Source organism: Cyanistes caeruleus, chromosome 11 (genome assembly GCF_971803275.1).
Source record: "Cyanistes caeruleus chromosome 11, bCyaCae1.hap1.1, whole genome shotgun sequence".
Taxonomy (NCBI): domain Eukaryota; kingdom Metazoa; phylum Chordata; class Aves; order Passeriformes; family Paridae; genus Cyanistes; species Cyanistes caeruleus.
In genome coordinates, this window is record NC_141711.1 from 11,928,855 (window position 1) to 11,941,548 (window position 12,694).

The following is a 12,694-nucleotide window of genomic DNA, read 5'->3' on the forward strand; positions in this document are numbered from 1 at the left end:
CCCATTTTCCAGCATCTCACTTCCCTCGTCAGAACTGCTCTTCCCCTTCCATCTTCTCCCCTCCTTCGTGAGCACACCTCTCCCATTCTCCCTTCCCGCTGGAAGATGACGACATTCTAATTGCAAGGGCCCCCTTGCCACGAGGCGGCTCGATACAGGACTTCAGGATGTGATTGTCTCCTGCCTTTGTGCAGGGTTAAGTGTGTGAGGAGGCAGGGCTTGCATAAACATACTGGGGCAGAAACTGGAAAGGTCAAAACCACCCCCACCTCCAGCAATGGGCATGCGTTCGCCTGCAGCCGCTCTCGGCCAGCCCTGCGGCTACAATTAGCCCCCAGAGCACCAGCCCACTGCCAGGCTGGTGCTGCTCATGTAGGATTGCCTTGAACAGGTCTGCTTTTAAAGCCCTTGCTCCATCTTTTGAAAGAGAGCCTCCTCTCACAGAGTAAGCCGGATTGAGAGAGCTCCAAGGGAAGGCAGCTGGTAGCTGACGGTCAGCGGAGCATCACAATTTAGAGTACAGCTCCCCAGACACTCCTGGCCATTCAACGCTTGGCCCCTTCAGAGAGGGCTCTTGCCCTCCCTCCTGCAGCCGCTCCGTGGTTCAGCAATGGACAGATGCCTCCATTTCAGACCGTGCATCCACCAGAAAAGAAAGGCTAGCGGTGAAGGCAAAGCTCAGGCTCTGGGAGCTCCAGGTGCAAACCCTGCTTGCTCACAGGCAAGCCCCTAGGTCCATCTTTGTCCTGTCCTCAGCTGGGCTAGACAGCACCCCAACACCTCACAAAGCCACCCCCAGCTACAGCTAGCATCTGCATTTGGATACTCCAACAACACACTCTATGCAAGAGTTCCAGGCACTGCCTTCAGGTTTGTCACAGCTGTCCCCTGCAACCCGAAGTTGGCTGCAGAAAGGCGGTACTAGGCTTTAGAAGCTGCTCACAAAGCAAGTGTTGGCAGGTGCCACAGTCAGAATCTGGACTGAACTGTTTGCTACAGGCAGACGGGTGTTTAAGAGGGTTCCTTCTGCACTGAGCTCAATCCCTCCCTCCTGTGCAGAGCCAGGGAAGCACTCAGTCCCGGCAGAGAGATGAGCCACCCCGGCTTGGGAGCAAAGCAGTGTACCAGCCCCTGGGCCAGCAGCTTGGCCACCCTGGGAACCGCCTCGTTCCTGAGCCAGCACCCTATGGCACACAACACTGGCTGCCACAGCACCTCTAAAGGTGCCTCACTAGCAGCCAGAAGTGATCTCACTCAGCCAGAAGTGAGCTCAGTAACGATGCTTTGTTCTTGCAGACCATTTCCAGCCTTGGCCCCTTTACAGCCTGCCTCCCATGCCACCCTTCAGATCACTCCAGCACTATTCTCTGACTGGAATGGACTCTGAATCCAAATCTTGTTACCAGTCCCCAACCCAACCCCCAAAGCACAATGGACTGCCCCAGAGGGACCTCACAGAGCCCCTCAAAGGTACTGTATTGAATTAATTAATGATTTTCACTCCCTACCTGTGACAGTCATCAGCATGGAGGCCACAAGCGGACGGTTGTTGTCCAGCTTACGGCTCAGCCTCAGCTCCCCGCTCGACTGATTTACAATCAACAAGTGTAGTTCATTTCCCCGCTCAAAGGTGTAGAAGAGGCGGTCAGATGCATCTGGGTCATATGCTGGGACCTTCCCTATGACCCCCGAGGGGAAGGTGTTGGACTTATTGGACACGTAGTTATTGAACAGGATTTGGAAGTTCTTCAGAACAGGGCTGTTGTCATTCTGGTCAATGAGTTTGATGTGGACTGTAGCTCTGCTGACCAGAGGGGCAGAGGTGGCCTGCACTACAATCACATATTCAGATTTTGTCTCATAATCCAAGTCGATCAAGGCTGTGAGCTCCCCAGAAAAGATGTCCATCTGGAATATCTCAGGGATGTTGCCTTCCACAATTTGGTACATGATCTGGGCATTGGGTCCCTCATCCGGGTCAACAGCTGTGATCTGGGCCACCACAGAGCCTACGATGCTGTTCTCCTTAACCAAGACTTCAAACTCTTCAGCAGGAAAGACGGGGGCATTGTCATTCACATCCTGAATGGTAACCTGGATGTGGACAGGAGTTCGCTGAGGAGGGATGCCCCTGTCCACAGCGTAGGCAGTCAGTTCATAGACGGGAACATTCTCACGGTCCAGCCTGCGCACAGTGCGAATGATCCCCGAGGTGGGCTCGATGGTGAAGTCTCCATCCCCATCCTCCCCGTTCTGGAAGGTGTACTGCACTCGCCCGTTGGTGTGCGCATCCCGGTCGGTGGCAGAGATCTGGAGCACACTGGTGAAGGGAGGTGCATCCTCAGAGATCATGCCCTGGTAATGAGGGCTGACAAACTGGGGGGCATTGTCATTAACGTCATTCACCATGATTTCAACATATGTGGTGTCTGCCTTCTGGGGGATCCCATTGTCCTTGGCAGTGATAGCCAACGTATACGTGACCTGATCCTCATAGTCCAGTTCTGCCTGGAGAGTGATGGCCCCAGAGTCTGGATCAATACGAAACTGAGGGACATTGTCTTCCAGGTAGTAGGTGATGCGGGCATTTTCCCCCACATCATCGTCCGTGGCACTGATCACCACCACAGTGCTGCCCACAGGCCGGTCCTCGTTGATGCTCGCAGAGTAGTGGGCACTCTGGAACACAGGCCGGTGCGTGTTGGCATCGGTGATGTTGATGTGAACGTGGCAGTTGTCACGCAGGGTGCGATCAGAGGCTGTCACGGTGAGCACATAGCGCCTCTCCTGCTTGTAGTCCAGTGGCAGAGACAGAGTGATGAGCCCCAGCCCACCCTGCGTGCTGATGGAGAAGCGGTTCCGTGTGTTGCCTCCTGTGATCTGGTACGTGATGGCACTGTTCACATCCCGGTCGACTGCCGTGACGCTGAGGACGCTGGTCCCCACAGCTGCATCCTCGTTCAGGCGGATGAAGTATTCCTTCTGGGTGAACTCAGGGCGGTTGTCGTTGACATCCATGACAGTAATGGTGACACTGGCTGAGGCAGATAAAGATGGAGAGCCATGGTCACGCGCCTCTACCCCAAAAAAATAGTGCTCGACCGATTCTCGGTCCAAGGGCCCACTGACTGTGATCCACCCCGTGGCACTGTTCACCACAAAGGGTGTGTCAGCCGAGACCCCTGTCAGTTTGTACTCCAGGCGCGAGTTCTCACCGTAGTCTGCATCCACGGCCTGGATGTGGATGACGGAGTGGCCAAGGGGAGCATTCTCCAGGACGGAGATTTGAAAAGGGGTACTGACAAAAATGGGGGCATGGTCATTGATGTCCACCACCTGGATGCTCGCCATGCCAGTGTTGTTAGAAAGAGGAGGACGCCCCGCATCCTGAGCCCGAATCCTCAGGGCGTACTCCCGCTCCACCTCAAAATCCAGAGGGGCCACCACCTGTATTTCCCCAGTGACACTGTCAATGGAGAACTGGCCCCGACTGTTCCCACTGATGATGTTGTAGTGCACCAGCGCGTTGTTATCCTTGTCCAGGTCCGTGGCGGTGACACGCAGGATCTCGGTGTGGGGCCGGATGTCCTCCCTCACTTGGACAATATAGCGCTTCTCACTGAACTGAGGGATGTTGTCATTCTCATCAAGGACTGTGATGTAGACCTTGACAGTGGCAGAGCGGGGCCCCGGCTCCCTGCCCTGGTCATTGGCTTCCACCACCAGGGAGTACTTCTCCATCTTCTCCCTGTCCACTGGCCCGCTGGTGGTGATGAGGCCAGAGCGGGGATCAATCTCAAAGACGTCGTAGGCAGCCCGTTCATTGACAAAGCGGTAGCGGATGTTGGCATTGGGCAGGGAGTCGACATCGGTGGCCCGCAGCTGCAGAATGGGGTATCCTTCCTCAACGTTCTCCCGGATGGTCTCCCGGTACTCGCCCTGCTCGAAGACGGGGTCGTGGTCGTTGCGGTCAGCCACAGTGATGGCCACCATGGTGGTGGCGGAGAGCCGCGGTGCCCCGTGGTCAGTGGCCGTCACTCGGAAGTAGTGCAGGTCCATGCTCTCGCGGTCCAGGGCCTGGGTGGTGGAGATGAGCCCGGCCCGCGGGTCGATGCTGAACAGATCCCGCGAGCGGCTGTTCATCAGCGCATCCATGGAGTACACCAGCCGCCCCGCCTCGCCCCCGTCGGGGTCCTGGGCCACCACCGCCACCACCGCCGTCCCCGCCGGCTGGTTCTCCGCCACCTCCGCCTGGTAGTTGTACTGGGGGAACAGCGGGTGGCGGTTCGGGGCTGCGCGCCGGCCCCGCCGCCCCGGGACCGAGGGCAGCGGCGGCGGCTGTGCGGCGCGGGGCGGGCAGCGCGGCGGGGACCGGCGGCGCGGTGCCGGGGGCAGCCCCGGGGGCACGGCCGCAGCCCGGCACGGCGCGGCGGCGGGACAGCCCCAGCGGGCCGGCGGCCCCCAGCCTGCCGGCGGCGGCGGCGCGGTGGCCCCCAGCCCGGAGGGGAACAAAGGCAGCAGCAGGAGCGGTAGCAGCACCAGCAGTAGCGGCGGCGGCGGCGGCGGCTCCCGGTGGCGGCGGCAGCAGGAGCGGCTCGGGGCGGCCACCGGCTCCTCCGCCGCCGCCATGGTGCCTCGGCGGCCGCCGCCCGGCCCGGGCGCACGGAGGTGGGCTCGGCGCTGCCCCCGCTCGCGCCGGCGATGGCCGCCCCCTGCCCCGCCGCCGCCGCCGCTGCTGCTGCCGGGGGTGGTGGCGGCTCCTCCCGCAGCCCCAACATGGCTCCCGCCGCCCCGCCCCGCCGCGCCCTCCCCGCCCTGCGCCGCCATCTTGAGCCCGGGCGAGCGGGCTGTGGCGAGCGCTGCTGTGCCGCGGCGAGCCGGCTGCTCTGCGGAGCTCCCGTCCCCGGGCCGGCCGCACCGGCCGCTGCCGGCTGCCCACTGCCGGCCCCGGAGCGGGCCGTGACCCCGCGGGCTCAGCGCTGCCGGCCAGGTCTTTGCGAGGAGCTGCACCGGCCGGCCCGGCGTGAGGGGCTCCCGGAGCCTCCCTGCCGAAAGCGCGGAGCCCGCGGATAGCGGGCACACACCGAGCCGCTGCTGCGGCGCTGCCGGTGCTCCAGGCGCCACAGCAGTCCCGTGCCACTGCCGGCGTCCCCTGGGCCAGGCTGTGCCCCCTGCCCGAGGAGAGCCCGAGACAGCCGCCCTGCCGCCGACACAAAGGGCAAGGCAGGAAAGTGCCTTGCTTAGGCAGGAGGCACTGCCATCCCTTGGCAGCCCCGCGGGCCCCTTCCACTCCCCCACGGCCATCTGGAAGCAGCAGCACCTTGAGCATTTTACTGTGTAAATGACGATGGGCTTCCCTGTGTCCCGCTCTTGCAGGCGGTGCAAGTGGTGTCACGGCCCCTGCCACCCGGCTCCCCACCCAGACCCAAGTGCGTGGCACAAATTTAGCTATCCCACTCTGCTTCCTGGACACAGACTCCACAAGGTGTGGCATCATCACCAGAGGGAAAGTTGCAGATATTCCTTCCTGTGCCCCTGATTTAAAAAAAAAAAACCAAAAAAACAACAAAAAACCCCACCCCTCAACCCTACTTTTTTTCAAGGAAAATTCAGTTTGAGCCCCTTGCATTATGGTGATTCATTAATGTATCAGCCTCATAATTTATTTGTTGGTTTGATTCAATCAACTAATGTCCTAATCCACTGGAGCTCATAACAGGCTTAGGAATAACAGGGTTTAGGTCCTCATTAGTGTTTTGCATGCCATGGTAGAGGGACATCCTTGGCCATGTCCTGATGAAGGAGAGGGCACACTGGAGCAAATGCTAGGGAAGAAAGAACTGTGTCAGGGAGGAAAACAGAGCAAATCTGGGAGATGGGGGGAGTTTAGGATGGGGTAGGAAAGGGCAGGGCATACATGGGATGACATCCTGTGCCTCCATGCACATCCCAGCTCAAAAGGGGCTGCAAGAGCCTGCTGTGTTGGATGGACTGTTGTTCAGGGTGTTGTAGGCTGAAGAGCAGGAGGGCCCCCATATCCACACCTCAGCCAGGCTAGATATCGCTGGCAGCCCTTGTATAGCCCTGCATAGCTTCTAAAACAAACACAAATTACCAGTGGGATGGCTTCACGCTGGAGGCGGCATTGCACTGCTCAGCTGGCACTCCCAACACTGCAGGAGCCACAGTCGCTCTCCAACACATTCCCACCCCCCAGGAAACAACACAGGGCTGTGCAGGGTCTCACTGTCCCCTTGCAGAAATCTGAGTGGCTGCCTGGGAGCTACACACTGCTTTGGACAGCACAGCATGTGCATCTGCACAGCAAAGAGGGGTCACAGGAGATGTGTTGGCCCCATGACACAGGTCTCAGGACCTCAAGGCAGTCCAGCTGCCACTGTCCTGGTGGTGTCCTCTGTTCCAGCTATGGCTGGGGCCATGGCATCCCACATGCTGCTGCCACAGCACTGAATCCTGCTATCACCAGTGCTTTGCTTCTCTGCTCCGTGTTCCAGTACTCCCCCATTAGCCATGGCCACTACCAGCTCTCACCCAGCTTTGGTTCCACCAACGGTGACAGATGGTCCCCCTGGCAATTATTGTTAGTGTAAACGAGGGGGTGGGAAGAGCGCATGCTGCCCACTGATCAGGGGTTTGACAGCAAGCAGGTTCTCATTCCTAGGGTGGAAACCAAGAAAATACAACATGGGGTCTGCAGCACAACCAGTATGTCCCCAAACCACTGGTTCACTTCATGCAGGGCTGGTGACTCCCTCCTCCCATCATCACCCCTGCAGAAGCCAAGGCCTGGCCACCACCGGGGAAGCCACAGGGTGGGCAGAGCAGGCAGGGCTTGTCCTTGCCCTGTTGCTTGCGCTGAGCACGTGTTGTAGGACCATGACAGGAAATACCAGGCAGGCCCTAAAGTGGCGGCCAGTGCAGCCGAGCATGCGGCAGAGAGAAGTTCCCCTGGAGCTGACACAGTGCTCAGGGCTGACACCCAGTGAGTGTGGATGTCTAAGCCCCTGGAGAAGCCAACTTTACTTTATGAACTCCATAGGATGGGTCACCTGCTGTGAGTAACTCCTCAACCACCACCTAACACCTCTGCTTTGGGTGGTCCAGCACCAGCACTGACAGGGCTGTGGCCATACTGTGCTCTTGGGAGATTTACGTTCTCCCCTACAAACCCTTCAGCATCCACTTAAGCCCTCCCAGTGCCGTTAGGATAATGCCAGAGCAGCCCTGGCCCTGCACACAGCTCACCCATGAAACCTCATTAAACATCACTCAGATGCAACAGGAAAACACTGGCTGGATCATACATCACACCTCCTCACACTGGGGATGTGCCATCAGGAAACCAAATCAGGAGAGAGGCAATACTTTTTAAAAGTAATGAAGGCTTTCAAGTTTATTTGTTCTAATTACCCAGCTTGACAGCTCAGGGGAGGAGGAGAAAATTATCAGGGTATTACTGCCACAAAATAGTTGTAATTGAATCATTCCAGACAATAAAGCAGAAGCGCAGGTCACAGGCAATGTATCACTCCCACAATGCCAGCCCCCCAATACCCCTCACTGTTGCACCACAATAAAACAGCAGTACGAGGAGACACTGCTCTAATTGTGTCTTAGTACAGCAAACAATCTTGAGGGTCTCACCTACATGAAGAGCAGGACCTGCTGAGCAGGCTGGGGACAATGAGTTTACATGCTGCAGTTTGATTCCCTGGGATGTGGGGAAAGCCTTTCCTGGCCAGCAGGTGTATTTCTCCCCCTGGACCTCACAGCCAGCTTCCCCCTCAGCTCTCCCAGCCCCTGGCTGTGGTGGCAGCAGGGTGGTGGGACAGAAGGTGCTATGCTACTGTGCAGCTGGGATAGGGTGAGCAACCCCATGGACAGCAATGGCTCAGGAATGCCAATGGGAGCCACAAGCTCTGCAGTCTGGGCTCCTGGCAAGCAGAGCCACAGGTCCTGCCACTGCTGGGTTTGCCTGGCACAGCAAAGCCTGTGCTGTGTCACTGAGGGCAAGTACCAGATGAACATCTCACCACAGCAGCAGGTCACGGGCCAACAAGCCCCAGCAGCACTTGGAAGCAAGCCGAGGTTGGCTCAGGGGCACATGCAATCATGTGCTGCACAGAGCAGTGGGGCACAGGAGAGCCACCATGGGGGACACACCAATGAGCACCGGGCAGTCCTTACTTGTCACGATTGTCCCCAGGTGTACAAATTGCACACTACAAGGCCACACACCTAGGGACTTTGAGACACAGGCCAAAGAGGCAGGAGCTGGGACAATCCTGGCCCCGATTCTGCAGGTAGCTCTGTTTGATGCCATCCCTGTGTTTGGAGTGGCACAGCTTGCACCTGGCATTTACACCGCTGCCCTGACAGTGGCCTGGCTGGTTCCCTTGTCACAGAGCCACAAGCAGAGACCAGCTTCCTGCTGCCAAGTAGCTCTTCCTGCTACTAGTGCTCTGCTCAGTGCCTGCTGTCCTCGCACTGCAGAACCCCTGCCATCCCAGGCACCCCAGAGCTGCAGGCACAGGCTGAGGTTTGGGAGCACACATCCACAGCCAAAGCACAATTCATTACACTCAGTACAGACTTTCATTAAACCCTTCCTTGCCCAGGCTCGCTGCCTTGGCAGCTCTGCTGTGAGCCAGCCGAGGCTGCTTGTACCTTATGGGAAGTGAACTGTGAGTCCAGCTCTGCCAAACCCTTCACGTGGGGCAGCAATGCTGGGCAGGCCCCAGCGATGACAGCTGTGCCCCTTGCAAGGGCTGCTGTCCTCCAAGCCTTCCTTGTCAGCTAGCAACGTAGTAGAAAAAGACAAGGCAAGAAGCTGAATGAGGGAAATTGACTGCATTACCCCCATTTGGAGATCAGCACCTACTGCTTTGCCTCTGTGGGCAGCATGCACCCTACCACCCCTGATGCTTTGGTGTCCCCATGACAGGATTGGGCAGGCAGGGCTACACTCACAGAAGTCCAGTTTAAGACATTTTTATTCTTCTGCAGGTTACACTTAGTTTAAGAAAATACAGGATCCCTTTTGACATTCATACATTTTTACAGGGCAAAAATAGGTTTCTCTGCTAGGATGGTTATTAAGCTTGGGCATTTCCAGGCTGACTTCCTTTCCCCCTTTGGCTGCCAGGCCAACCCCCTCTGTTCTCAAAGCATCACTGCCTCAGTAGCCAGTCCAGGCCTGCAGAGCTTGTGTGATCTCAAGCTAACAAAAAAAAATAAAAATTAAAGTAAATACAGTGCCCAGTATTTCCAGTTTCACAGCTCCTACACTGGCTACTGCAAAAGAAGACCTGGGGACAGGGAGTGACCACATTGTGCACACAAATACCAAAGAGACCCATGTTAGTGTGTGTGACTATCTGGAAGCAGGTTAATCCCATTTGCTAGAAACCTAGAGGAAATAAAAATAAGGGTTCCCCACAGTTAGCATAGTCACAAACAGCTACTGGACACCAGGCTCACGCTGCCTCTGAGTGCTGCCATGGGGACAGGGAGGGCAGTGAGGCAGAGCTACTATGAAGCTCAAGGCAAGAAATGCACGTGCTTCACGAACAGAGCGCATCTGCCCAAGGGCAGCCCCTCTGCTCGAGGCAATGCTGCAAGAGAGGTGGCAAGTGGCAGCTTCACCTGGCAGGACACGTCTTAGTGCTGTGTCTGGCCAAGGGCTTCCTAAGGGCAGTGTCACCCACGTGGCTCTTACTTCTAGGCTGCCACAGTGTGCAAGAAATTGAGATTTAAACATCACTATAGAAAGCAGATTGAAAAGCAGCTGCTGGGTAAGACCTCCATGACCCAAGGTGGGCTGCTGCCCAGAGGCAAAGCTGAAGGCTAGGAGGGAGTGAAAGGCTCACTAGACGAGGCATTAGACAGCGAGCAGCTACTTTCCCTTGGCAGGGCTGCAGCACATTGGCACTAGCAGCAGGAAACAAAACAGATGTTACAAAAGCTTCTTCCAAGCACCAGCGGACTCCACTTGGTCACTGCAGGGAGAGAGACGCACATGGAAAAGAAGTGATACTCTAAGGCAAAGGCCTTTCTCTTCAGGACCTTGGGACACCAGTGCAGCTGAACATCCCCCCATACTGGCTGCTAAGCCCCCACAAGCTCTCTGCCCTTCCCACTAACACCAGCTGCCCAAATAGCTCCTGCTGAGTCTTGCAGGCAAACCACGTGCCAGCACCCACCCTGCTATGCCTGCCCTGGGCACAGGCCCCGGGGGCACCCCACACCCTCTCTGCTGCTGGCGCTTCCAAAGGGCCGGTGAACACTGTCCCAACCTTAGGCCTCACACAGAGGGATATAAGGTATGAGCTGAACTGGGAGGGAATGGGGAGAAAGTGTCAACAAAAGACATAGTCGATCCAAGTGGTTCAAACTCCAGTCCAAGCTGAGAAGCATTAGCTGGTACCAGAAGAGATTTCTGGAAACTCCTTATAAATCTCCAAGATGATCAGTTTCTCCATCTGGCACTGCTGGTCATCCTCCTCCTCACCCAGGATGCGCTGCAGGATGCCCTGCAGGTCAGCGAGGCGGTGCTGGTGCTGCAGATAGGGCGTGGAGCGGATGATGGCATGCATCAGGGACAGATACTCCATCCTCAGCTGCCAAGTAGGAGGGGAGACAAACCACAGAGCACAGTGAAAGATTTGAAGTGGGATAAACAAACATGCCAGCCTCCATTACAGCATAAGCACAGGAACAGCTGCTGCTGCATCATCAACCAAAGCACAACTCCAGAGGCACCTGCTTTTCCTTAAGTATCACTACTAAGTATGGAAAACTCAGCTTTTCCCACAGCAAGCGTGCTGCTCCTCCCCTGCCCTTGAACACGTGCACGTTCCCTGCCTCTTGCAACACCAAATGAGAGATTCCTCCTACTGCTACTTACAGAGGGTCTTTCTCCCCAAAGGTCCCTGGTCAGAAGTGTGCAGACCACCAGAAGCCTGGAAGATCTTTCTTCAAATATGCTGGCATGCTGGGCAGGATAAATTCTCCCCTTCCTCCTCAGCTCCCAAGGTTGATTTAAGCACCCAGAAATGTTGTGCCCACCCCAGAACTCCACTCTTGCCTGCACCAGCAGGTCCCATGAGGGGCCAGGAAAAACATCATTGCTTTGGGACTGTGCTCCCTTCCCCAATGCCTATGGGTTACTGTGAGCACCTTGTCTCCAGGGGAGAGATCAGCAATCTGCCGCACCAGGATGTCTATCAGGACCATCATGTCTGTGTGATAGAAGATGCTGGCTGTATCCTTGCTGGCAAAGATGTCCTGCAGAAACTTCAGCACTGAGTGTGGTGGCTGAGGCTGATGCTTGAAGATGGAAACTGGATCATCTGGGGGAGGCAGAAAGACTGTGCTGAGCCACATGCTCCCCATTGCCCCTCTGCTCCATCTTCAGTGCATTTCCCTTCATTAGACCCTTTGGAGAGGAGGCTGCCCTGCCCTTGGTCAGCCACTCCCTGCCCATGGATAGCTTTTGTGCCCAAAGACCTCAGTGCCTTGCACATAAGTGTGTAATCAGGATGGCAGCTCTGCAGGCTACCAAGATGAGACCAAACTCATTATAATTAGCATTAATCATTGTTTATGTTTCACTGACCATCCCAGGTGAGAGCACATTAGCACACTGCCTCTCAGTATCTCCTGTTTTTGCTCAACAGCCACCACTCATTTTCTGGCTGGTTTATTAAGAGAGGTCCAATAACCCCTCTGAAAAGCCCATCAGAGCCTGTACAAAAAACAAGCTTTCACCAGAGACCAGACTAGTACTGTCCCAGAAGCAAGAAAAGAAACATTTCCAAGTTTAAATGAGCCACCACATCCTGTTCTGTTGCAAAACACATCCCTGCAGACTCCAAGAGGGGATCTGGGCCATGGCAGCTCCCCCAGCAGTTGTCAGAAAGGCGGTCAAAAGAGAAACATCTTCATTAGGTTGTGGCCCCCCCCTCTTTCTTCTCCCAGCTCCTCACTGTAAGGTGATCTCTGCAGGGAATCTGGCAGGAAAGGAGCTAAACAAAGGCTTTGGGAGGAGGCCAGACAGAAGAGCAGCAAGGTGCCTGCTGCCCTCAAGCTGATATTGTGTGGAGACGGTGATCTGCAGCCCCAAAGAGAACTAAAGCCAGAGTAAGATGAGCTGCATGCATCACAAGATGGGCTATTTCCAGCAACTCAACAAAATGAATTCTCTCAGGCAGCAAAGCCCCTGTGCTCCAGAAGGTATTAGAAAGCACAATAGTGGCCTGCAGCACAGGCTGAAAGACCTGGCACCGCTCTTCCTGCAGGGATCTCCAGCGTTCCAGTAATCTGCTCTGCAACAGCTCTACAAGTACACTGGATTTCACTCCATGCCTGAAGCAGACACAAGGCTGTCCCTCTGCTGGCAGTTCAGAAATGGAAAGTTCCACTCTAAGCAGTGTTTCAGAAGACAAAAGCTGTATCTATCCCCCAGGGCAGATGTTTGCCAGCACAGGCAGAGGTTTGACATTGAATCCTCTGCCCATCCAAGGACAGAAGTGGCCCAGGACCAGCCTTTCTCCCAAAAAAAAGGCTTGCCCATGGCAGCTGGTCTGAGATGGAGCTGATCTGACCCAGAAGTATGGAAATGGCAGCCAGTCCTCTCTCCATAGATGCCATTAGCCATTACCTTATTCCTTGT

The 12,694-nt window shown here is 56.1% G+C and overlaps 2 protein-coding genes across 5 annotated transcripts in view; both read right to left on the bottom strand.

The window, feature by feature from the left end:
- The window catches only part of CELSR3 (cadherin EGF LAG seven-pass G-type receptor 3), a 31,388-nt gene extending 26,755 nt beyond the window's left edge, over positions 1–4,633 (bottom strand). Inside the window, exon 1 of the mRNA XM_086846252.1 lies at positions 1,509–4,633. Within this exon, the coding sequence (XP_086702378.1) occupies positions 1,509–4,629 (3,121 nt within the window). The 5' untranslated portion in view covers positions 4,630–4,633. The remainder of the gene's footprint in view (positions 1–1,508) is intronic.
- A 4,363-nt stretch (positions 4,634–8,996) lies between these two features.
- Positions 8,997–12,694, bottom strand: part of NCKIPSD (NCK interacting protein with SH3 domain) — a 49,885-nt gene continuing 46,187 nt past the window's right edge. For all 4 annotated transcript variants that reach the window (XM_086846257.1, XM_086846256.1, XM_023935370.2 and 1 more), the window contains 2 exons: positions 11,200–11,372; positions 8,997–10,640 (listed from right to left, as the gene is read on the bottom strand). In XM_086846257.1, the coding sequence (XP_086702383.1) occupies positions 10,437–10,640; positions 11,200–11,372 (377 nt within the window). In that variant the 3' untranslated portion in view covers positions 8,997–10,436. The remainder of the gene's footprint in view (positions 10,641–11,199; positions 11,373–12,694) is intronic.